Here is a 23,201-nt window from a genome sequence, read left to right as displayed (position 1 = left end):
GCGATAGCATTTACACCCAGAGTGCATTAATCATGTGAGTAACGCACGCTAGACCGTTGATTAACCCCGTTCATTCATACACTACCATTGTGGGGGAAAAATCATAAAACAAAACATTTTTGATTACATATAACCAAAGATTTATTAAAGTGATGCCCCATAATTTTACCGTGCGTTACTCACAAGATTAACCACGGTCAGCTGACCTGAATGGACCAATAGGATTTAGGAATCTTTACTATAAGTATGAATGAACATAGCTCTAAGCATAGGTTATGCCGTTAGGCCTACCTTAGGCTACGTTTTGGGGCATAAGCTGCGTCAGCTACAACCTGCAACAAAGCCTGGCTCATATAATTTTCTCAAACGTCAAAATATCAATTCAAGATAGTACATTTAAGCAAGGGCGTAGGAACCGGGGGGGGGGGGCTGAGGGGCGCCAGGACACAACGTAAGGACACAACGACACAACGTAATGACAAGGACACAACGTAATGAACTAGGCAGGAATCGAACCAGCAATCCTCGGATCACGAGTCCGACGCCTTAGCCTATTGGCCACCACGCTCTCATATGCAGGGTAGTCTGGGCCAAACTGCATATGTCCAACTACCGTTAGTAATTACAACTTCCCCATATAGCTATATAATATCCTATTTCATTTAGGAGAGACTCACAGATTTAATACTTCTTCACATGCAAGGCTGAAGGCATGATCAATCCCAAGTCTTACATAATCGAGTCACCTTTGTGTAAATGTTTTCTTTTCAATATTTATTTCATTGGCTAGTTCTCTAAAATGGAGATGAGTTTTGCAAACTATGCTGAATCCAAAATAATTATGTTTGTTACATGACCTAATGATGACATTTGGTTTCAGCATCAGAACTATTAATATTCCATCTTAGAAAACATATGAAAATAAAATCAAGAGAAAGTAAACTGTTTCAGATCCTAGTGGTATAGTATACGACATCACATATTTCAAAATTACAGCTCCCAGACATAAATTGAACAAGATTTTCCTTAGCTGTTTTTTTATTAATATTTTGTATTATTGTCATCTTTAATGAGGGTTAGTCTAGCTGTTCAGTGTAGTAGCACTGCTTTCCAGAGAAGCCCTGTTTGGAGGATCGAGTTGTTTTTCACAAATTTCTCAGTCATAGAGGCTAAATATGATGGTTGGGTTTGTGTCCCGTTTAACCATCCTTCAATCCACTAAAATGCTCATCACTGAAAGATCGTGTCGACCTTTGACCCATGACAACGGTCCATATTTGAAACTATAGGGAACGGCTTACACACATAGGCATATACATGAAGATAATCTCGTCGACGGAGAATAAACTTTAAAAATATCATTTTAAACCAGGAAAGACGTTCTTTTGTCAACGTTTCGTTCCATAATCCCGGGCATAGTTTTCGTAGCAACTTTACCAGCAGGTGGGAGAGTAGCAGGTTTTCTTTTAAACTTTGATGAAAATTATGTTTTACTCAATGACCTCCTTTAAGACTGGCCTCCCCTCAGTGGCAGACTGGCCACACGGGCATTTGGGCAATGCCCGGTGGACCGATGTGCCGGTGGGCTGTGGAGCCTGGTAAAATTTACAGCCCATTTTCACAGTACAGACGGGCTGTGTAGAAATATAGTATTAACTGTGGGATTCAGTCATGTAAGACTGTCCTCGATCTCTGCTGCTAAAAGGTGCTCCAACCTTTTCACCGATGCTTACAAGAGCACTGGGCTTGCCTACAAGCTGATGGTAACGCTACCTGTGTCACAAGTAGCATGTGAACGTTCTCTTTCTGCCTTGAAGAGAATCAAAAACCGTTTGAGAAGTACAATGACACAAGAACATCTTGAAGCGTTCATGTTGATGTCTGTGGAAAAAAGGTTCTTGGCCTAACTTGACACTAACAATATCATTGATGGTGTGGCTGTCAGAAGCAGCGAACTGCGTAGTCTCCTACTCTCGTAGACATGACATGTGCTCGTGTTATTGAACATATATGTTTTAGTGGATTTTATCTAGGGTTTTTTCAAGCATGTTGTCACAAAATGCTTGAAAAAGTAATTAAAATCCAGTCAAAAACGTATATTTTGCCTATTTTTGTTTACGTTTTTAACTTTCCTCAAATTTAATCAAGTGTTGCTTCTGGAAATTAATTTTGGATCTTTTTTAAAGGATTATTGTAATCTACAAAATTGAATATAGCACCATTTTGCATCTAGGCATTCCTTAACTTCAAACAAATCTCAATGGGGAGGGGGCCCATTAGACCCCTCCCCTTAGACCCCTCCCCAGGACGGCGATCACTAGTAAGTAATATATCATTGAATAATGGGCCGGTCTAGGTGAAAAATGCCCGGGCCGGTTTTAAGACCCAGTCCGCCCCAGCTTCCCTCCCCTTCCCCTCTCATCTAGGCTTCCCCACTTCGAAAGTAGAAGATGGTGACAATTCTTGTTCTGTTTAGGAGAATATAAACCGTACTTTCGAATTCATGCTAGGGAAGGTCTGCGCGTGTGTGTGTCGGCAGTGGCGGAGCGTCCATACAGTCAGGGGGGCGGATGCCCCCTGACGGACTCAAATGGACTGCCCGGAGAGGGTCATTTCCGGCGATCTATAGGGAGTATCTTTACTCAAAAAATTTCTGTACGCGAAACTTTGATGAAAATTATGTTTTACTCAATGACCTCCTTTAAGACTCTGGCCTCCCCTCAGTGGCGGACTGGCCACACGGGCATTTGGGCAATGCCCGGTGGACCGATGTGCCGGTGGGCTGTGGAGCCTGGAAAAATTTACAGACCATTTTCACAGTAGTTAATAGAATACAGGCGGGCTGTGTAGAAATATAGTTTTAACTGTGGGATTCAGTCATGTAAGACTGTCCTCGATCTCTGTACGCTACGCGCCAACCTGTGGTGGCGCTCCGCTTAGATAGTGTTGAAAGCGCTCCTACAGACCATTCTCGCCCCTCCTGACCAATACACCTAGCTCAGCCACTGTGTGTCGAGGGGGGTTGTGGGGATGGGGGGGGGGCTACGCTGAAGGACTTTCATGATGTGATGTCTTAGTGTAACAATTAAGCAGACAAGGGGTGGCGCTTTTCAGTTCACTGTCTAAAAGTTCTAACATTTAATCTATTTTTTCCTGACCGAGACCGGCGTTCAGAAATGAAAAAAAAACCCAGAATGGACTACGTATTTTACCACTGATTTATTTATTTATTTGTGTTGATCGTAACAAATGCCTTGAACTTGGCCTTCAATGTAACTGAGCAAAAGTAGAATTAATTACATAAGATCTTCTCATTCAAGCGAACTACCATGTATGCATACAATGCAGTTCGGTACCGTTAGAAACGATTATAATAAGTAACGTTACGTGCTTAGACATAAATTAGATAATGCCATATCATACGGATACGGCTGTAACCAGTATAGGTTACGTTACATGTTCTGGAAAGATTTAATAAGAAAAAAAACTGATGGTGCCGAGATACTTGAAGTGCTAAGATGTCTCACTTTTTTCTGGTGAATCTGTAATTAAAGTATATAATTTTTAGAATAGAACATCCAAACGTCTTTTCAGGATTTGTGCGATAATATTAAAATAAGCTGAGTTGTGGAAACGTTAGACCTCATCTGCTCCAATTCAGATCGAGAGCACCACTGACCCGTTTGATCAGTCAAAATCACTAAAACACGCCAAAATGCTGTTTGACCGGACCTATGGTTTACCCTCTGGCCAAATGAAACTTAAAAAAAAAAACAGCAAACTGCAGCATGGCAGCGCTAGGATAATATCATCTTGTCAAATGGATTATAATGTTGCTCAACAGTTGAGCAACGGTAAAGTTGCGTATGTCTCAGCAGGAATTTGGTATTGTAGCTCCCTGGTTACTGTTCTGCGGTGGCTACAATGAACACTGCATGCTACTAGTGCTGCCTATAAAAGTTAGTAGGTTTCTAACGCTTTCTCCATAGACTCTATCTTTCCGGTTTTCCGAGTGGTCATCTTGTCTGTAGAGGAGGTTGGGGGGGGGGGGGTCGGTCGGTTAGTATCTAGCATCTTTGCTGATTTTGTCGTACACTTCGGGGAAGGCATCTTCGCATTTCAACTCTTTTCGTAATTTATCGTAAAGAGTATGGTCAAACATATCACGGAACTCCTCTCTGGTCATGTGGCAATCAGCATATAACATCTGGAACCTGAGAAACGTAAAGCAGAGATGAATAATGATATTATATAATTATATAATAATCAATCATAATTTAAACTATGTATACAATCATAGATTATTTATGTTATTAGTGTAATGTGCGAGGCCGGCTGCCCAGGCAGATCCTATACTGGTAAAACGATAATGCATAAGTCTGGCTTCGGGGTGCATCTAATAGTAGACTTAAATCTATTTAACGATACTCAACTGTGCGCAAAGTGTATACTTTGTGATTAATGCTAATGAGAGGTGAATAAACAGAAAGTACGTAACTTAAAAGCATTCTATATACTCTTGATATTAACTATACTGAAGAAGACATCAAATACAGTGTAGAAAACGGGGGGAAATATTGTAGAAGCAACTGTTTGGGTAGCATGTGGAATATGTTATCTGGATTGGATTTATTGTTACTCGAATATTGAAAAACAGTGGACCTAATAATAACATTACGGTACATAATGAAGCAAAATTTGTGACATTTTAATTTGTTTGGTTATCAGTTTATAACCGCGTCTCCTTTGTGAGGGAACAAGTTATGAATTATCTTATCTCCTACTAACAAAAGAACAGGAATAACTTATTTCGTCTTCATTTTCTGATACAGCGGGGCCTTGGGTTGCCGGGTGGGGGGCTCCTTTGTGAGTAAATAGGTTCCGACTCATCTTATGTCGTGTTTACTCTCAGGGGCAGAAATTGATTATTATTATTTTTTTTTTTTGACGTTTATAAATCTTATTGTAGTATGGTTAAACGCTTACCCATTGACTTCTCGCTCGTATTCTTCTAGTTTGCGAATTGTTTTGAGAGCGCTGTAGTTCTCTGCCTTTGGAGTTCCGAAAGCACCAATATCAATGTAAAGGCCATCTTCATCACCGGGTGGGTGAAACATTCCAGGTTGATTGGGCAGCACGAATGGACACAGCCAAAGAGGATACATCTATAAATAAAATAAAATTAAAATAAATGAATATAATGTCATGCTTGTGTAAATAACACCTATAGCAAGAGGGGTCTTATTCTCCCCCTCTTATAACCCCTCCCCTCCCATCAACAAAAACAGTAAAGAAAATAAATATGTAAGTTTTCACCGTCCGATATTGTGTGCAGGCCCCCCTCAGAACACATGTGGTACATCTCTAATTGTAAATACGACCATTTGTATACTTGCGTTTTGAATGACAGCAATTCCCTTAGCTTTGGTGAAGTATTTTATATTTGGGCTATATCGCAACGGGCGTTGTGCTTTATTGTGAGGCTGCAGCTCTTGATTAATATATTAATGTTACTTACGGATTTAATATAAAATAACATTTGCAATAACTGTATAGATATAAATGGAGTAATATGTATTGGAATGCGTTATATTTTATACACTGAAACTGGCGAAATCTTTGCAATGAACTTTTGTTAGCTGTATATAATTCTGTTATATACAAATGGACAATGATGTTAAGTTTCATAAATTTCTTGTTGTTAATCCAAGTGTAAATGGTGGTGAGGAAATCTTTAAGCCGTAAACGAGCCGTGGTAATAAGGGCAGGGGGAATATTTTTAAACAGAAAACGTTTTAGCAACCAAAAACTGAGGAAAAAGGCCATCTATATGCCTCTTCATTTTTGCAGAATTGCAGTACCATTTTTTCCCCCGTTAACTTACTTTCATTTCTTTGTGGATGAATTTTAAAGTATCCTCCATTTTGTCCAGGGGTACAAATATATCCTGTACCAAGTGATGTTTCCGGTATAGCTCCCTCAGTGTGTCAGTTTGTGTGAGTTTCAGAAGAGAAATCTTTGGTGGCACAAGCCAACCAAACAAGTAGCGGAAAAAGACGTTATTGCCAAATGGAATAATATCCTGTAAAAGAAAGAAAACAAAATTGAAATATTTAGAGATGAAGAAAGATTCAGACGCAAGGTTATCAATGGAGAGGAAGCACCGTATTATACTTTTATTATCACGGAATTGGGAGAAAATTCTTCCACAAGAGAAATTCAAATTGCATGAAAAAGGATAAATTTGGAATGTTATATACCAGGGGTTCCCTAACTGGGGTGCATTAACCCCCAGGGTTGTGCGTGAGTCCATCTCAGGGGCTTTGTGAGACGTTTCTGAAAGTCAAAACTAGAGTACTTTTTGTTGAACTAAAATCTGATATCATATAATTTAGTAATGTACAAAAGTCGTACCTATCGACAAACTCTTTTCGCGTTCCATACGCATATGTTGCCATAGTAGTACCGTGCCGTGCTATTTTTCATTACATTATAACACTATGAACTTGATCTTTTACGAAGCACTGTTATTCGTATAATAGCAAAATAATGACTCAGATCGTGTCTCGAAAAGTTTGGGGTTCGTGGACAACTCTGACATCCACATGGGGTTCATTGGGGGGGGGGGGATAAAGTTAGGAAACCCTGTTATACACGGGAACTTCCGTTGATGTTTTTTGTTTGGTTGGATATCATTAAAACATATGTTTTTGTTATGAAATGTCTAAGATTGCTTTTTAATAGGTGGGGGTGGGAGAGGGGTACGATGGGGTAGATTTGTAATCACTTACCTGCATTTCCCAGAAGATACTTCTAGAGTGTCGATGGTAGTAGTCTCTCAGTGGTATGTATTCTACGCAGTATCCAGTCTTCAGAATACCTTCAACATGCTTGTAAAACCAGGGCTTGTAAAAATTACCAATCTTATTGATCTATTGATTAAAGAGACAAAAAAAGAAGAAGGATAAGATCATCATTGTAGGACTCACGACATATTACTGATGGGTAAGAGGAAGGCTAAATAGATTGCTTCGTCAAACTTGAAGAAAAGGATTAAAAATGGGATTTATATAGTTAGGAAATAAATTATGTGTCAGTCGGTTCTTAATATTGCCGAACACATTATATAGCTTATATAGATAGCCTATATCATATAAATGTAAAATTGGTTATCTATAGAGAGAAAAAGGGTAAATATACAGGCTCGCGATATAATGCGTCTATAAATGGGACCAACTTTTTCAAAAAGTGATAAATTAATGAAACATGCAATGCTTACACACTGGCAAGCCATGATACTGTTACAATATACTGTACGTACATTCAGGAATGCCATGTGTGCCAAAAGCTGTTGAAAATAATGTTCCTTTCTGCTCCCATTCAAATCATTTTCCTGTGATACTTATAGTGGTAACTAATGATGACGAGGAATTATCTTACTTTATCTTCCCTAAAAGCCTGACCGTGAGAGGGGGTCGGTGGATTACAGGTCCAGGGTCAATTAGGGGGAGGGGGGGGGGGTGTACAGGATAATAGTCATGGGATAAAGAATGTTATTCTTATATATGAATTTACGAGAATAAATTTATTCTCATTTTCATTGGGGTAATATGAAGTCAATATGGGGTACAGTGTAATAATTGTGCCTGGGGTGAGGTGGGTGGGTGGGGTGGGGGGGGGGGAAGCCCTCCCACAACTGATGAAGGGGCGTATTACCTTATCAGGTTCGGCGTCATCTGTTTGGGATCCCGTCATAATCACAGCCTCGTTCTCATTATACATAAGGCCTTCCACAAATTCGTTCCCCTCAGTCCTCAGGGTCTGTTCTTTGAAGACACGCACGACTTCCTCCCTGGTTTTGGCTGGGTAATACTCTAAACGGACGTACTTCTTGGAGGGCACAATCAGGATGTCTGCCGACACCAAGAAACCCAGAGTCCCACACGACCAAGGAACAGAGTAAAACAAATCGGAGTTTTCATCCTGTGAGAAAGTATAAGGAGGATCAGTTAAAAATTTGTATCCAGATATAAGAATTGGCATGATGCGTGCAACAATATATGAACCCGTATAAGCTGTGTGTGTGGGAGGGAGGGGGGGGGGGGTAGAGCATTAGTCATTCTGCTCGGCCTGATTTTAATGATTTAAGGTACAATATGTTTACAATACTAAAGCATAATTAACAATCAAAGTTAATTTTTTTTTATTGTTTCGAAGGGACACGCAGAGCTTTAGGATAAAGCTTAAGTAAGGAGACAGTGAATGGGATTCAGATTAGGAGCCTCTTATTGAATGTTTTAGTTTCTATAGGGTGTTCTGAAAGTTCGTTCCGCTCTAGCGCCCTCCTTCCCTTCAGCATCTCAGCCATACTACAATAGCCCCCTCAATTTCAAACCATCTGTGATACTCGGTACGAATAGTGATTAATTAACTTTTCTTGTACGGATACACAACGCACATGTGGTGAATTGAACAGGTACACAAACCTCAACGCATATCATGGCATATATATCGACCACTAGGGGGGACAACAGCTTCCAATAAATAGGTAACTGACTCTACTACATCTATACATATATGTAGCCTATATAAAACAATACCAATTACCGTATGCATGGTGTTGGTGTAGCTTTAAACATCTTTTAATAAAACACGAACTTTCGGAACACCCTATAAGTATAAGACCTATAACTAAAGCTTATGTTCGTGAAATTCGCCGGGTCCATAGGTAGTCTCTAATTACGTCATCAGAAGGCTTTGAGACGCCGTTTCTCATCACAAGCAGGAATGGGGTTATGTCCATGCGTAGAAGGTATAATACAGCGGTGTGATATACAATCTTGTACAGGAGGAACTACTAACATAGTTCAAAGTGAAAACGGAGAGTGGGGAGGTTATCATGGTAAACTAACGGGCCATGCAGGGGCGTCGGAGCCGGTACGGCAGGTACGGCGAACGCCGGACCAATATTCACGGCGCCAAAAAAAAAACCAAGAAAAAAATAGGACTAAAAAAAAAAACGGCAAACAATAAAGTACCAATATGAAACATACTTCAAAAATGTGTTTCAGAAGATAAATCTGGGAGGTATATTTTTCAATAATTTTCAATAATGATGAAGGCAAGAAGGCTAAATGTGACTACTCTGGCATGGCAGGGGTCTTGTTTTCAAGCTCGGCAAGTGCCATTTCCTGCAATCTGGGAGGCATTTTTTCAAAATTTTCTCCATTACGCTACGCGCCAACCATGGTGGCACGTAGCTTAGTTTGACATACCAAACGTCTCCCCGATAATTATAATAGATGGCCACACCCTGATCTGCCGTACCAATACCAAATACCTTCCGACGCCCCCGCCATGACGGGAGTGGGGCGAGGCTTGGGACAATCTTGCGACGTCACGTGCCTATCATATGATTTTCTTATTTCGAGAGACGTACGAACCTTAGAACACCTCTTTACTTCTCCAGTTGCTAGAACAATCTCAAAGGATTTACATATGTGCTGGAAAAGACCGTATTTGTGCGATGTGCTCTCCACACCACTCCCCATTACGAGTCCACCTGGAGAAGAGCAAAATAATAATAATATTAATAATAATAATAAAAATAATAATAACAATAAAAAATAATAATAATAATGTAATTACAAATGTGCCAGGGTGTTTAAACGTTAGAAAAGTAATGTTCAAAGGTGTGATTAAAGAGAAGTAAAGAGAGAATTGGCAACTACATGCACAATTAGAGTGATAGAGTTAGACACTCTCAAAGACCTCCAAGGGTGAAGTTTTCACTCTTTGGATATTAAAACAAAGTAAAACTCCCTTGATTGATTATATATGAACTTACCAACACAGCAGTCATCTAGTTCCGGAATCACGGGTACGGTCCATCCCATCGGGATTAAGGTTGCCGTCAGTTCACCGATGGTCGCCATTGCTTCTGCCCTCACATACCCCTTTTCGGTGTTGATTTCGAGAATATCGACCAGATTTAAGTTGATTTTTCTGTCTGTTTTCTTGTATTTACCCTCCCGTAAGCTGTGGGACTCCCAGCTTGCACGGGATGTGCACAATTTTTGTTTTGAGCCGGATGCTCTCCAGTCTTTTATCTGAGGAAACAAAAGTATATTAATCGGTTAATTTCATTTCTTCCAGTATATACGCAGAGTCGGACTCGGCCATTTTCAGGTCCTGAGCTAGACAAATATTTTTTTTTTTTGGGGGGGGGGGGCCTCACAAAATCGGCCGTGAGGATTTTTTTCATTAATTCGAATCGTATTGGAACGGTACAGAGAATTAGAAAGCAACTTCTTGTGACGGACAACCGACTTAATCTTGTTGAGACCTATACTTTTGTTATCGATGTACATGAATAATTTTTGTTTTTATTAAAGCCCTTCTTTCAGCTCATATATACCCCTTCCCTTCACGTTTCAAGTATATCTTTTGCAATCAATCAACTTACCTGTTTGGATACTTGTTCCACCTTGCTTTTGTGATTTTTAGGGGCGCTCTTTAGTTTAAACACGATCCAATTGCGGATATTGAAAACTGCAGAATAGACCAATGAGATGGGTAGCAGTCCGAAACACACAAAGACCCACCGATAGTGTTTCATCATATGTTCTGTACCTTTTACATATGAAAAGAGCATAAAACTGCTCAGCAGTCCCGTACCAAGTGACAGCCACAACATTTTGACGATCTGAACAAGAAATAGAGAGAGAGAGAGGTAGAGAGATATGGAGAAAAATAAGATAAAATAATGAAAATCTATTCATAATTGTGAATATGTTGCCAAATAGGAAAAATACTTTTCCAACGGACAAGATCTTTGCAATGTTCTAATAAATATGCGACCAACCTTTTGCTGTAGTACACATGGGGATCATGTGATTGGGGTCATGTGATTATACAGATACCCTGACCAGTGACGGATCCATGATTGCTCGGTAGAGGACCCGTGTGACCAGTACCGGTTGATAAGGAAATGAGTATATACCGATCGCTATATACCGCGGTGTATAAGACAACATCGGTAAAGAGTAAGGAACGTGCAAATTTCTCTCTATGTACCTTGTTTGGAGCAAATGAATGTTTGTAGATCCGCCCGGGTCCCTGTTGACAGTCGATTAACCTACCGATCAATCTATAAACCGCCCATGCATGCACTAGTCTGCGTGAATGGTATATACGCGTGGTGGTGGGCGGGGATGTGGAAGGGGCGACATGCGTTTAGCCACATTTCTCTGTAATTTGAGTCTTTATCATGAATGAAATAAACTATTGAATACATATATGTATTAACTTGATTAAATAATTTGTATATAATTGCACACTAGTATAGCAGGCGCGTATCCAGGATTTTCAAACCCGGGGGGCGCGAATTACTATCTAAGCGGAGCGCCACCATCGGTTGGCGCGCAGCGTACAAGAAAATTTCTTGTTTTGAAACCCCCCAGATCACCGGAAACGGCACTTCTCGGGCTTGAAATGACCAACCAGATGTACACTTTTTGCCTGAGAACCAAGTATTTCCTAATAGTTTTTTTTTCCATCCATAACCTTTTTGAAGATTGTCAACCCGGCACACATCATGTTCGACTTGATCTCATCTCCTGTGGGTCTTTGCTTTTGTAGGTGATTCTACGTCGCGGCCCACAATAGCCGTCAGCCCAACTTTTCAAGGTTTTAAGCCCCATATTTGTTCAGAATTTGAAAATTCACATTTCTCGTGAATAAACTCACTTCAAAACATACCCATAATCTTGTACAAAATTTCATCTATGGACAACCAATATAGAAAAAACTTCCTTCAACCCCTAACAGACCGGTCAAAATTGCACGAGTAGAGGGAAGTGTGATGTAGAATGTTGGTCAGAAAAATTCGAAAATTCAGACACAGTTAATTTATTAGTGTACAAATATTAAAACCTGTTATAACGGCTATTATAAAACTTGGTTGAAGGAAATGAAAAAATAGCAGATATTTCCGAAACCGAACACTATACACATAGGCGTAGGAGGCGCGGCGGCAGTGTCGGAGCTAGGGGTATTGGTCAGGAGTGGCGAGAATGGTCTGAAGGGGCGCTTTCGACACTATCTAAGCGGAGCGCCACCACTGGTTGGCGCGTAGCGTACAGAAAATTTTTGAGTAAAGATACTCCCTAGATCGCAGGAAATGACCCTTTCCGGGCCTGGCTAATTTGCAGATAAACGAAGAATAAGGTGTCATCGCCAAATTACACCAACAAAATGTGACAAATGTCAATAAGTAGATGAGAGCGCAATAAAAAGTCAGTAATCTAGAATAATTAAAAAGTGATAAAGAACTGAAAAAGGCGCCAGCAGTCCATTTGAGTCCGTCAGGGGGGGGGGGGGCATCCGCCCCCCTGACCATATGGACGCTCCGCCACTGCGCGGCGGGGGTGCAGGCCCTAATTCGCCATTACTAATGTAAAAGAGAATTTTGACATAATTGGACCTCCATGCTTTTTATACATCTACATGAGACATGTCGTTGTTTACATTAGCATCCCGCGGTATACTGCGCAATTTTAACGGACCGTACGGTACATGATGGCATGCGATGTAATAACCGATGCTTGCTTATATGATATTGACATGAACACGTTGAACGCGCGCGAAAATGTTTGGTTATTGTTTCAGGCAAGTCGGACAGTTTTGAGGCTTTTCATCCTGGAGCGCCATTTTCATGCTCACTGATATGATGTGATATCTGCTGTTTGTGTTACAAATTCGAACAGGCGCCTAGCGAGGAATTTGCCAAGGGAGGGGCGAAGCCTGTAGGCAAATTATCTAAGCGTAGCGCCACCATAGGTTGGCGCGAAGCGTACAAGAAAATTTTGGCCGAAAATGCCTCCCAGATCGCTGGAAATGGCACTACCCAGGACCATTTGTTAGCGCGAAGCGTACAAGCAAATTTTGGCCGAAAATGTCTCCCAGATCGCTGGAAATGACACTTCCCAGGCCTTGTAAGTTGCCTCTAAGCACTTTCTATTTTGAAATTACTTAGCGATATCATTTAAAAAATGCTGAATGGGGGGGGGGGCGGTCGCCCTCATCCCAAAATGCGTCATGTTCCCCGACGACACGGTCGAGTTCGAGACCAGCCACAGTTGGTTTCATAGCACAATTCTACACACGCGTTATGATAGACCATATATAGTATATATAAAGATCATTAGTGAGAGAGGAAAATGGAAACGTCAAAAAATGGAGTTGTCGGTGTAAGGGGTAAGGTGAGTCACACTTTTAAGAAATCATTGATCCGTCACTGGCTACCCTTCAGCGCTGTAATGATGTCACTGTTCCTCTTTCTCTTCCCGGTGTCTTCGCGTTTTGCTTTTACTCCCTCTTTTCTCCTTTTCCTCTCTTTCTTCTTTTTCTTTTCCCTTCCTTCCTCTCCTTCTCCTCTTTTTTCCCCTCCTTTTTCCTTTTTCCTTTTTTCTTCTCTTTTTTTCTCTTCTCTTTTTCTTACCCGGGGGGCGCGCGCCCCCAACGCCCCCCCCTGGATACGCACCTGTATAGCATACAACTCTAGCCTATATACTGCATCATGCTTCACTCTCTGTCTTGACAAAAGGATCTCACATGTAATTAGCATTTTTACATAAACAATAGTGCGAAGTTTTCCACAATAAAACAATTTTTTTCAGTGAAATTGACCTATATTTGTTTGTATGCTGAGGTTTATGATTACGTCATACTTCAAACTCCATGCATAAGAGAGAACATTCAGAAAAATATGGAGTAAACTTTAAAGGTCGCATAAACTGCGAAACTTGATGGCTTTACAATGATTACCCCATTTCCCCCTTTTTGTTTCAAGTAATATATATTGAATGATGACATATCACAGTGGCGTAGGAAGGTACTTTTGAGTGGGGGGCTGAAGACTGATGGCCAGCCTGGGGAATGGGTCTAAGATTTTTTTGCATTTTTGGATTTTTTTGCATTTCCAGGTGGCCTCAGATGCAATTTGGCGCCCCCAGCCCCCCGGTTCCTACGCCCTTGACATATCATATTTGTGTTAGCTTGTCTTTTAATCTGTCTACTTGCGCAATAGCGTAAAATCAATTTGTGAATACCTCGTGTTAATATTCCCATGACTGAGTTCCGATGACGCACTCGAAGACCTCTCACACGGTTTGTACTGGTACCCTACAAAAAGCATTGTGGTTCCAAAAGTATTCATCAACACCTTTGTCAAGTACACTCGGTTATATCCGCCCTGAGCTCTTCTTAAAACGATGGATTTTCTTACCAACTGCCGGAGTCTTTTTGAAAGGGTCATTAAGTCATCATATGCCCTCACATAATTATATACTCTTTAATGATGGTGGGCTGTTTTCTAATCAATTGGCATGGTTCGATATATATCCATCCATCTATCTATCTATGTGTATATATATATATATATAAACATGGCTCATTTGGCTATGCTTACAAGCACGCGATACGTGTTCCATCTAACACACACAATATGCATACATAGTGTCTGAGTGATACGGTAGGCCTACAACACGTTCGTAAATATTCTGTTGCATAGCTATAGCAGTGACAGAAAATGCTAAGTTTGAAACATGTTATCTTTATTTTAAGGCTTATTTGGGTGGTAGAACTTAGCTGTAGTATGTGCAGTATGTGTAGTAGGCTATGTGCAGTGAGCCTACTGGCGAACGGGGTGCCAAGGTGTTGGCCCAATAAGGTGCGCTTGGGATCGCCCGGCCCCGACCATCTGGATAGCTATTGATAAGTAGGCCTGAATCACTGACCAGCTTCCATACCAGTGCAAACGGTTATTTCCGAAACGTGATACAAAATCAAAGTCACGAAATACTGGACTAACCGACATGAATTTAGAAGGGGGGGGGGAGGAGGTTGGGAGGGGATGCAAAGCATGGTAACAGCAAGAAAGAAATTATAAAATTTAAAGGTATTCCAATTCTACGTTGGCTTAATAGGGACATAGGGCAAAAAGGAGTCCTCAAACCCCAAAGGTGCATGGACTTTTAATCTCAAAATTTGGACTTTTTATCTCAAAATGTTGACTTTTTATCCCAAAGTCTTTACTTAATTCTGACTAACAAGGTAAATAAAAAGTCAAAATTTTGACTTTAGTAGTAAAACGTTTGAGATGAAAAGTCTTAATTGCATGACTTTAAAATTAATTTTTGAGATAAGAAGCCAAAATTTTGAGATTTGAGGACACTTCTTTTTCTTTCCTATGTCCCTATAATGAGCCACCGTACAATTCCACCTGTTCCAAAGATTGATTCTAGTACATGGAAAAATAATATCAGATTATTGTTATATTTTCTGCACCGCTTCATACGTTAAAGAAGTAGATTTTTACATTCATCCTTTAAGACAAAAAGGCCAAGACAAAAGTTGTCAAAATTTCACCAACTTTACAAGTTAAAAAAGGTCTATTTGAAAATCATTGGTTTGAAAATTATTGGGGGCAATGCCCTCGCCCTCACCTCGGTGTCGGTGGCTCTAGAATGCCATGTCAAAGTCTATACAATATATGCCTGGTTCATTACAATTTCTGTTTGTTTGTTCATTGAGTTATTATGTTGTTATTATATTGTTTTGCTTTGTTTCCATATCCTCGGAACTAGACCAATAAATGAAGAAAAAAATCTTTTCAACTTATCCTCTGTTATTTTATCCTTTCCCAATACCATTAGTAATATTACAGTCACGACACTTATTACGACCGCCCTCTCCCTAGTAAAAAACAAAGTATGACATAAAGATTAGAACATGCTTGTCGCATCTATACACAGTACCTGGACTGTAATAATGTGTATTTAACGGCGGATCCTGAATGATGGGGAGTAAATCAATAGAATGACGTCACATCTGCCTTTACCTATATCTAGAGACACATTTGAATGGCTCTCATCCGCTCACGTTATTGAAACCGATGAACCTATATAACTATACACCGGCTGTATGGGCCGAAGTGTTGGGAAATTTACTTACTAGCTTTGGGATCACATCACAATTAATCTTTTGTTTTTAAATTGCGTCTATTAATCTGTTAATATTACAGAAATTGATCATTTATCTTGTATCATCTTAACATCTTATAAAATCTTAACATATTTTTATATTAATATATTTTATGTTTGTACTCCTTTTTATAAATATTTTATAATTATACTGGATTGAATAAATGAAAATGAAATGAAGGGGAGCTCTAAGCCATGCATATATTATATGTATTTGTATGTATGTATGTATGTATGCATGTGTGATTGTATGGTGTATGCGTGTATGTATGTGCGTATATTATGTGTGTTTGTTTGCATGTATAATTTCTGTGCCCCCCCCCCTACCCGTGACTACGGATTGACGCCCTAACAAACTACAAACTAGTTTGTACAAACTACAAACTAGTACAAACTAGTTTTCAAACATGTTGTCAATTCGTTATAATTACAGCTTTGCACACACTCACTTTCACAAGGGTTCCACATCTATTCAGTGACATGATCATAACATGTTATACAACGCCTAAATATATTCCGGCCTTTTGATTGGTCAATTGCTCGTCGATTGCGTGCAAAATCCGCTCTATTGCACGCTATGATGATAGAACCATGCATTATACTTTTTTGGTAGCACTTTTTTTCAATGGTAAGAGAGCAGAGAAACCTGTCTGTACAAAACAATCTGTTGCATGAGTGCATTTTACATCCAATTATATCCAAATTTGAAGGTGTTGTATAAAACAAATAATGAATGGTTTCCATTCGTGCAATAGTGAAAATATTTCATTCGTTGAAAGATGTAATTTGTTCCATTCAACTCGGCTGCGCCTCGTTGAATGGAACATTCCATCTCTCAACTCATGAAATATTTGCACTATTGCACTCATAACCATTCATTATGTGTATACTAACCGTTGCATAAACAACTAGTCCCAAGCCATGGCGAATCAAATTTATCAGGTGGAATTATTTTAAAATGATTATGATAGCATGAACCAACCGATCTTGCTATCAGCTGATTCGACAAAGTTTGCGTGATGAACTATTATTTTATTTATTTATTGATATTATTTATTTTTTAACAAATTTCTATTGCGCCTTATCCAATCAGAAATTGCTCTAAGGCGCTTACAGTAAAATACAAACAAACATGATATACAAAATATATAAATCGTTAATGTAAGGTATAAAAAAGGGTAGAAAATTGTTATATACCATCTGACAATAAATTGTATAAAAACTGCAAATGGGAAATCGAAAATTTTGCAATTTTGTTGCAATAATAGTTCCGTTTTTCTTGAACTAGAAGTTTATTAACAACTTTACATTGGTTTCTATAAATTTGCCAGTGGACAGTAAGACGAGTCGTCCTCCAGTTTCTTTCAGCCTTTCTTCGTTCATGTTTTGCATGTCTGAGTGTGTCTGTGTACCATGGCGGGTATTGGGTCGTAAAGTAATTGTCTTGGTACATTCTGGTGCATGGCGATTCAACTAATTTGCTCAAATGATTAATGTAGGCAGCCACTATAGCTCCTCAACCGACTGATTGACATTCATTAAGGTTTCACATTGTTTGATGTCCTCGATAAAATCAGGAACATTGATATCACGAAACTTTCTGAACGTTGTAACTTTGCGAATGTGATCTGGTTTATGCGTACTGATGTTGAGACTTATAAGCGTAATGATCACAAGTCAAATTTCCATTCATATTACCAACACATGCGTCAACAACAGATCGTGAACCATACAGTTATGTCACTGTGTTCTCGGGTTATCACTACATCCAGGGTATATCGAGCACGATGTGTTGCACCAACGACATGTTGTTTTAAACCATGGACATTTAAAAGTCTAGAAAACTTCTGTGAATCAACATCATTAGGGTTATCCAGGTGAAAGTTCAAATCACCAACGATGGTCACAACATCTTTCATGGCAGTAATACTTTCTAGATAAAGTGCCCATTCATCCAAAAAAAAATGGAATTCTTGAATCCATTTTTAGAAGAGGGAGGGGGTCGGTAGATAACACTTAGTCTAATGCAAATTGTAAATCACCAGTGCTGATACAGCAATCCATATGCTCAAACTGCGTGTAGAGATTATCCTTAGTCGAGGTGTTAATCTTTAGTGATAATCCAGATTTAAACAGCACCCCAACCCCTCCTCCAGTCTTTCCGGTGGAACGGGGGACATGCTCAAATTCATAACCCGTAGGGACAAGGTTACCTATTACAAAGCTGTCAGTCACATTTTCCAGCCATGTTTCAGTTTGTGCTAAAATATCAATATCATTCGATACAACAAAGTCAGAAACAGATATTGCTTTATTGCTGATGGAGCGAACATTTTGTAAGAACACTAAGTATTAGCGGCTTGGTATGCTGGTTATTGAATTTAAATTTATGATCCTTTTGAATGACATGTAAATTATTGCGGTGCGTTTTGATAGTTCTAACGTGGTTCAAAAGCCTTGGTTTAATTACAGTTTGAATTTCATATTGCATATCACTATGGTATGTTTCGTTGAGTCCTGTAGGTATAGCTGAATTACATTGTTGGTAGGTAGCTGAATTAGATTGTTGAAATTTATCCCTGATTGTTTACCCTCATTGATTTTGTTATTCCGTTTAGCACAATCTCTATTTATATGCACTGGTATGCATCTCCTGAATTTAATGCCATGCAGCCTTTGTTCCTCTACGAGTGGGTCTCCTGAATAGAGTTAAATCATCTATTGTCTTTTTCCATGGCTGAATGCTCACACAAGACTTAACAGATTTCTCTACAGCAAGAAGAAATTCTCTTGTGTGTTTAATGGTTACTGCATGCATTCTCTTAACACTATAGTAAGGACAGAAAGTCTAAGATTTTTCATACAAATACCCAGTAGTAATTCCAAGTACAAAAGTCACTAAAACATGTCCATATCCAACAGAATAACAAACACAACAAATACTGAAAAACACGGCAACTTTCCAAACAATATAACACAGGTTATTGCCAAAACATTGAGGAGCACTGTTGTAGAGCTGCCATTCGGATAGCGCTGCTACCATCTATAGGTCCTCTAAACATCATGGATTATTGTATTAAAGAAAAAACTGATTGAAATTTGTTTGTCTTGAAACATTTTGGACAATTTTGAAACACTGAGAATATTTATGATCAATTTATTTGACACCTGATACATTAATAATGTGATACTCTTTAATGAAACACATTAATTGCAGAATCGAAATTTTCTCTGTAAAGTTGCGTTCTGGAAAAAAAAAACTATGACCTGTATAACGTTAACTATGAATTTGTACTTTTTAATTACTATGATTTGTCTACGCATTGCTTCTGTTGTTTTAGAAACACTGCTCCCCCCACCCCTTCACTTCCGACAACTGTTATGTCACTTTTGTGCACATGTGCTGCCGAATAAATTGTACAAAGAAAAACGGAGCGTACATGTGTAGGCCTGTGTTACCTGTTTCCAATGTCTTCGTTCATTATCTTCGTTTTGGAAATTTTAACAAAAGTAGACAACTATCGTGATTGAAAGTCAATGTATAAGAAGAAAATAAGGAAGATATTGGAATAAAAAGAAGGAAAAAGAAGAGAGAATGTATTTTTACTCACCGATGATATGGCCAGATAAATCGAGCAACAGTCTGTACTGAATGAGGCGAGGATCCAAACTGATTGACTACTTCACTTCAACGATGCATTTATATGTCAGCGGACATTCAGTGTAGCATGACTTAACCCCCATATATCGATAAGTACCTATGTTGGATTGGTTCACGCCAGCAAAGAGAGCAATAACTTAAGTCGATAGAAAAAAAAACACAATTATTTTGAGTATGTTACCTAACCGGAACTAGAAGCTGCAATTACCTGGCCAAGTGTGTATTACAGCATCGTATCACAAGACTACGGAAGCGTAGAAGGGACATTGCATTGACGAGTTACCAACTTGACAAAACGACAATTGTCTGCAAATTGACGAGTTGACGAGATGGTAACGTGACAAAATTCAGAAAATTGACGTTTTGACGAGATAACGGATCTCGTCAATTCATCAATTTTCTGCAAATTGACGAGTTGCACACTTACTACCATCTCGACAAGATGACAAAATTCAGAAAATTGACTTGTATAAACAAGTTCTTTTCTTTTCATATCAAGTCAACCTAAATAATAATGGAGCAAACGAAACGCAACATTTTTAAGACTGTGAGCTAAATATGTTTAGTGTAAATTTCTAATTTAGCACGAGGACATATACACATATACCTGTATTCCAAATTATAAAATAAAATACTAACAATTAGACAAAGAAAACATAAAAATAAAATGGGTTATGGTCCATCCATTCATTAAGGGGAGTGTTAGCTCGGTGGCTAACGCCGGTGCCTTTAAATCATTAGGTCCCGAGTTCGAGTCACTCCAAGATTGTAATGTATATGTTGTCCAGTTACAGAGTTGTTGACAATTGACAATTAATAATCATGGACGTTAAATATGAATCTAAGAGACTGACTTCGGTCAGCTTGCGGCTTTGATAAGCCAGTAATGGTTTCTCCGCGAGTTCCTGCTTGCAGGGGGATCTAAAACACATACATACATACAAATGGAAATTTGAGGATGTGCGCGCGTATGTGTTTTGTATTCTGATTGAGGACGTGAACAAAGGAATTCCTTGCAAGTCTTCAGATGTCATTTCAATAGATGTCCTCCCCGTAAAGAATTATATTGTTCAGGGGTATTGTTAGGGTTAGGGCACGCGAATTTGAACAATGAAAAATAATGGGATGTTTAGCCGAATCTTCCTGCTGTTGAAGGAGATTAGGTACAAATGTTAGCAAACAAATCAATCGATTTAATACAAAAGAGTGGATATGACTCGATCACTACCACAACTAATTAAAGCCAGATGATCACTAAACTTTCTCGGTTTACGTTTACTATTGCGGGAACTATTTTGTTAAGACACCTTCAGTAGTACTTTCTTCTAAGTGTTTTGTAAATGTTTGTTAGGTGGAAAACATATGTTAAATTTAGACCTACATAGTGCTGTTTTTTGATGTTGTTGGATATATTGCGTTCTCGTGTGCTTGTTATTCTAAAAAAATAATTAATTTAATTAACAAGGAATTTCCATGTAATTATGGCAGCGTTTTAAAGGACATTGATTCGAGTAATTATTATTTTTTTTTTAAAGTAAAATGACTCGACCATGTTCCGTCAACTTTTCTCCACATAGGAATCATTAATGGTCGAATCAACCTCAGATTTAACGAAAGGGTTGTTATAAGACGTCTGAACAGTAATATTTAGGTAGGCCCTATATACACTCAAAACTGAGACAAGTTACCAAGATAGTAAATTTCAGTTTACACTCAGTGGATAATCGTTCCAATAGGTGAACAAAAAATTATCGCAACTAAATAGTGATCACCAACCACTGTCCATGCAGAGTTCAGATCGAGACTAAACTCAGTGAAAGAATTGCTCGTAACATCGAAAGGAAACCAAGCAACTGTTCAACGGAATACGGAAAATTAACGGAGAGCGGAGTTAAAGTGAATAAGAACATATAAACATGCCTCATATTTGTTTTCCCTTTAAACCATCATTTTCGTTGAATTTGCAGATTAGACTTCAATATTTCCAGTAGGCTGTTGTACTCGCGTACTTGTTTTTTGTGTGTGCAAGTACCCGGTAAGCAGAAGTCGATGAAAAGTACCCGGATGATAAATTACTCGGACTTGTCATTCAGTACTCGGACGCTTAAGTACTGGTACTTGTACTCGATATTCGATTGAAAGTACCGTACTTGGTGCTCGCCCAGGATGAGTACTTTACGATCGAGTCCTTACGTACTAATAAAAATAGTATAATGTAACACTGACGTTACGACAGGAATTCGCATAATTTGTCGATCCTTTGGACATTCTATTTTAATACTCTATAATATATATATTGTAAGACTATAGATAATAATACAGCAATAAATACATATCCCAACAGTATACTATACATTTAGCCTATAGTGTTTTACCCGCATTGCGTGCATTTCAAGTTAGGCTGTACAACTGAGATGAAGGTTGCATGAAAGCCATACATGTTGCAAACGTATACGGAACAATTTGCAAATATATAGTAGCATGATTAGCAGGATTACAATTGGACGAACACTCCTGTGTATAAGTCAGGAATTTTAATGCTATGTGACTTTGTCATTCCAATATTAAACGAATTTCTGATAATGATTGAGACATTCTGAATTTGCCAAATGTGACTAGGTTCCATAAAACATGCGCCAACACTTCTTCCATTATAAAAATTCCTCACTTGAAATTCCTCGTGAGATTTTGAGCACATGAGAAATCTAAATTCTCATGAGAAAATGTTACGAGAAACTTCTCGCGAGTAGTTACACATGAGAGACAGCACTTCTCACGAGAAATTTCTCATGAGAAACAAAACTTCTTGCGAGAATTTGGATAAATGAGAAAAAAATCACCAGAAAAAGCTTGTGAGAGATTCCTAATCTCTCGAGAAATTTCTTGTAAAATGTCTTTGATTCTCAACTACTAGGGTACAGTAGTGAAGGTATTTCAACAAGAGTGAGCTTGCCTGATCTAAATTCTATTGAGTGACAATGTTGAATAGGCTGACCAGTGGTGAACAAAAGAGATGGTTTCAAAAGGAATTGCTGGTCTGTTGATGGTGAAGGGCAACTGATGGTTGTGTAGTAAAATCAGCTGACAATTGTAAACAAACTGTGGTGAAGTGCAAATGTTTTAAAATTGATGATAAAATTTCGCTACAATTCTTTTACCTTTTTGGGGAACAGGTCCTTGATTGAGGATTGGACAACCCGCAAAATTTCCAACCAAAGTTAACTTTCTCTCGTAATCTGTAGTCACACACTGTTCATTTATATGTAATATATCAAAAACTTGTATTTTCACCTTTTATAGCAACTTAAAAGCTCTATGAGGTAAATATGTATTCCATTTGTATTCTTCTGAAGATTGATTAAGTCGAGGGTAAATACCCTGTATTTTATTAGCGATAGCAAGTATCTTTCTTAGACTACTGCTTGTGATATGAGATCTTATGTAATAACCAAGTGGTCAGTTGGCATCGCCGAGTGGCGAATGACCCTCTAATATTT

The 23,201-nt window shown here is 38.8% G+C and overlaps 1 protein-coding gene across 1 annotated transcript; it reads right to left on the bottom strand.

Annotated features, from left to right (window-relative positions):
- Positions 1–3,204: 3,204 nt before the first annotated feature.
- On the bottom strand, positions 3,205–19,902 carry LOC139981892 (delta(24)-sterol reductase-like). The gene is made up of 9 exons (XM_071994321.1): positions 19,655–19,902; positions 10,466–10,705; positions 9,848–10,109; positions 9,444–9,562; positions 7,717–7,983; positions 6,792–6,932; positions 5,885–6,082; positions 4,987–5,165; positions 3,205–4,214 (listed from the first exon to the last, which is right to left on the bottom strand). The coding sequence occupies exons 2-9, from the start codon at positions 10,694–10,696 to the stop codon at positions 4,061–4,063; spliced, it is 1,551 nt and encodes a 516-aa protein (XP_071850422.1). The 5' UTR covers positions 10,697–10,705; positions 19,655–19,902; the 3' UTR covers positions 3,205–4,060.
- Positions 19,903–23,201: the final 3,299 nt, after the last annotated feature.

This window comes from Apostichopus japonicus, chromosome 2 (assembly GCF_037975245.1).
Source record: "Apostichopus japonicus isolate 1M-3 chromosome 2, ASM3797524v1, whole genome shotgun sequence".
Lineage (NCBI taxonomy): Eukaryota > Metazoa > Echinodermata > Holothuroidea > Aspidochirotida > Stichopodidae > Apostichopus > Apostichopus japonicus.
Note: the sequence above shows the minus strand (reverse complement) of the source record. Positions and strands in the feature narration are given on the sequence as shown.

Coding starts and splice junctions, on each gene's coding strand:
- LOC139981892 (XM_071994321.1), bottom strand. CDS start 10,696: ATGTTGTGGCTGTCACTTGGTACGGGACTGCTGAGCAGTTTTATGCTC. Junction 10,110..10,465: donor TGGAACAAGTATCCAAACAG/GTAAGTTGATTG, acceptor TTGTTTCCTCAG/ATAAAAGACTGGAGAGCATC. Junction 9,563..9,847: donor ACTAGATGACTGCTGTGTTG/GTAAGTTCATAT, acceptor GCTCTTCTCCAG/GTGGACTCGTAATGGGGAGT.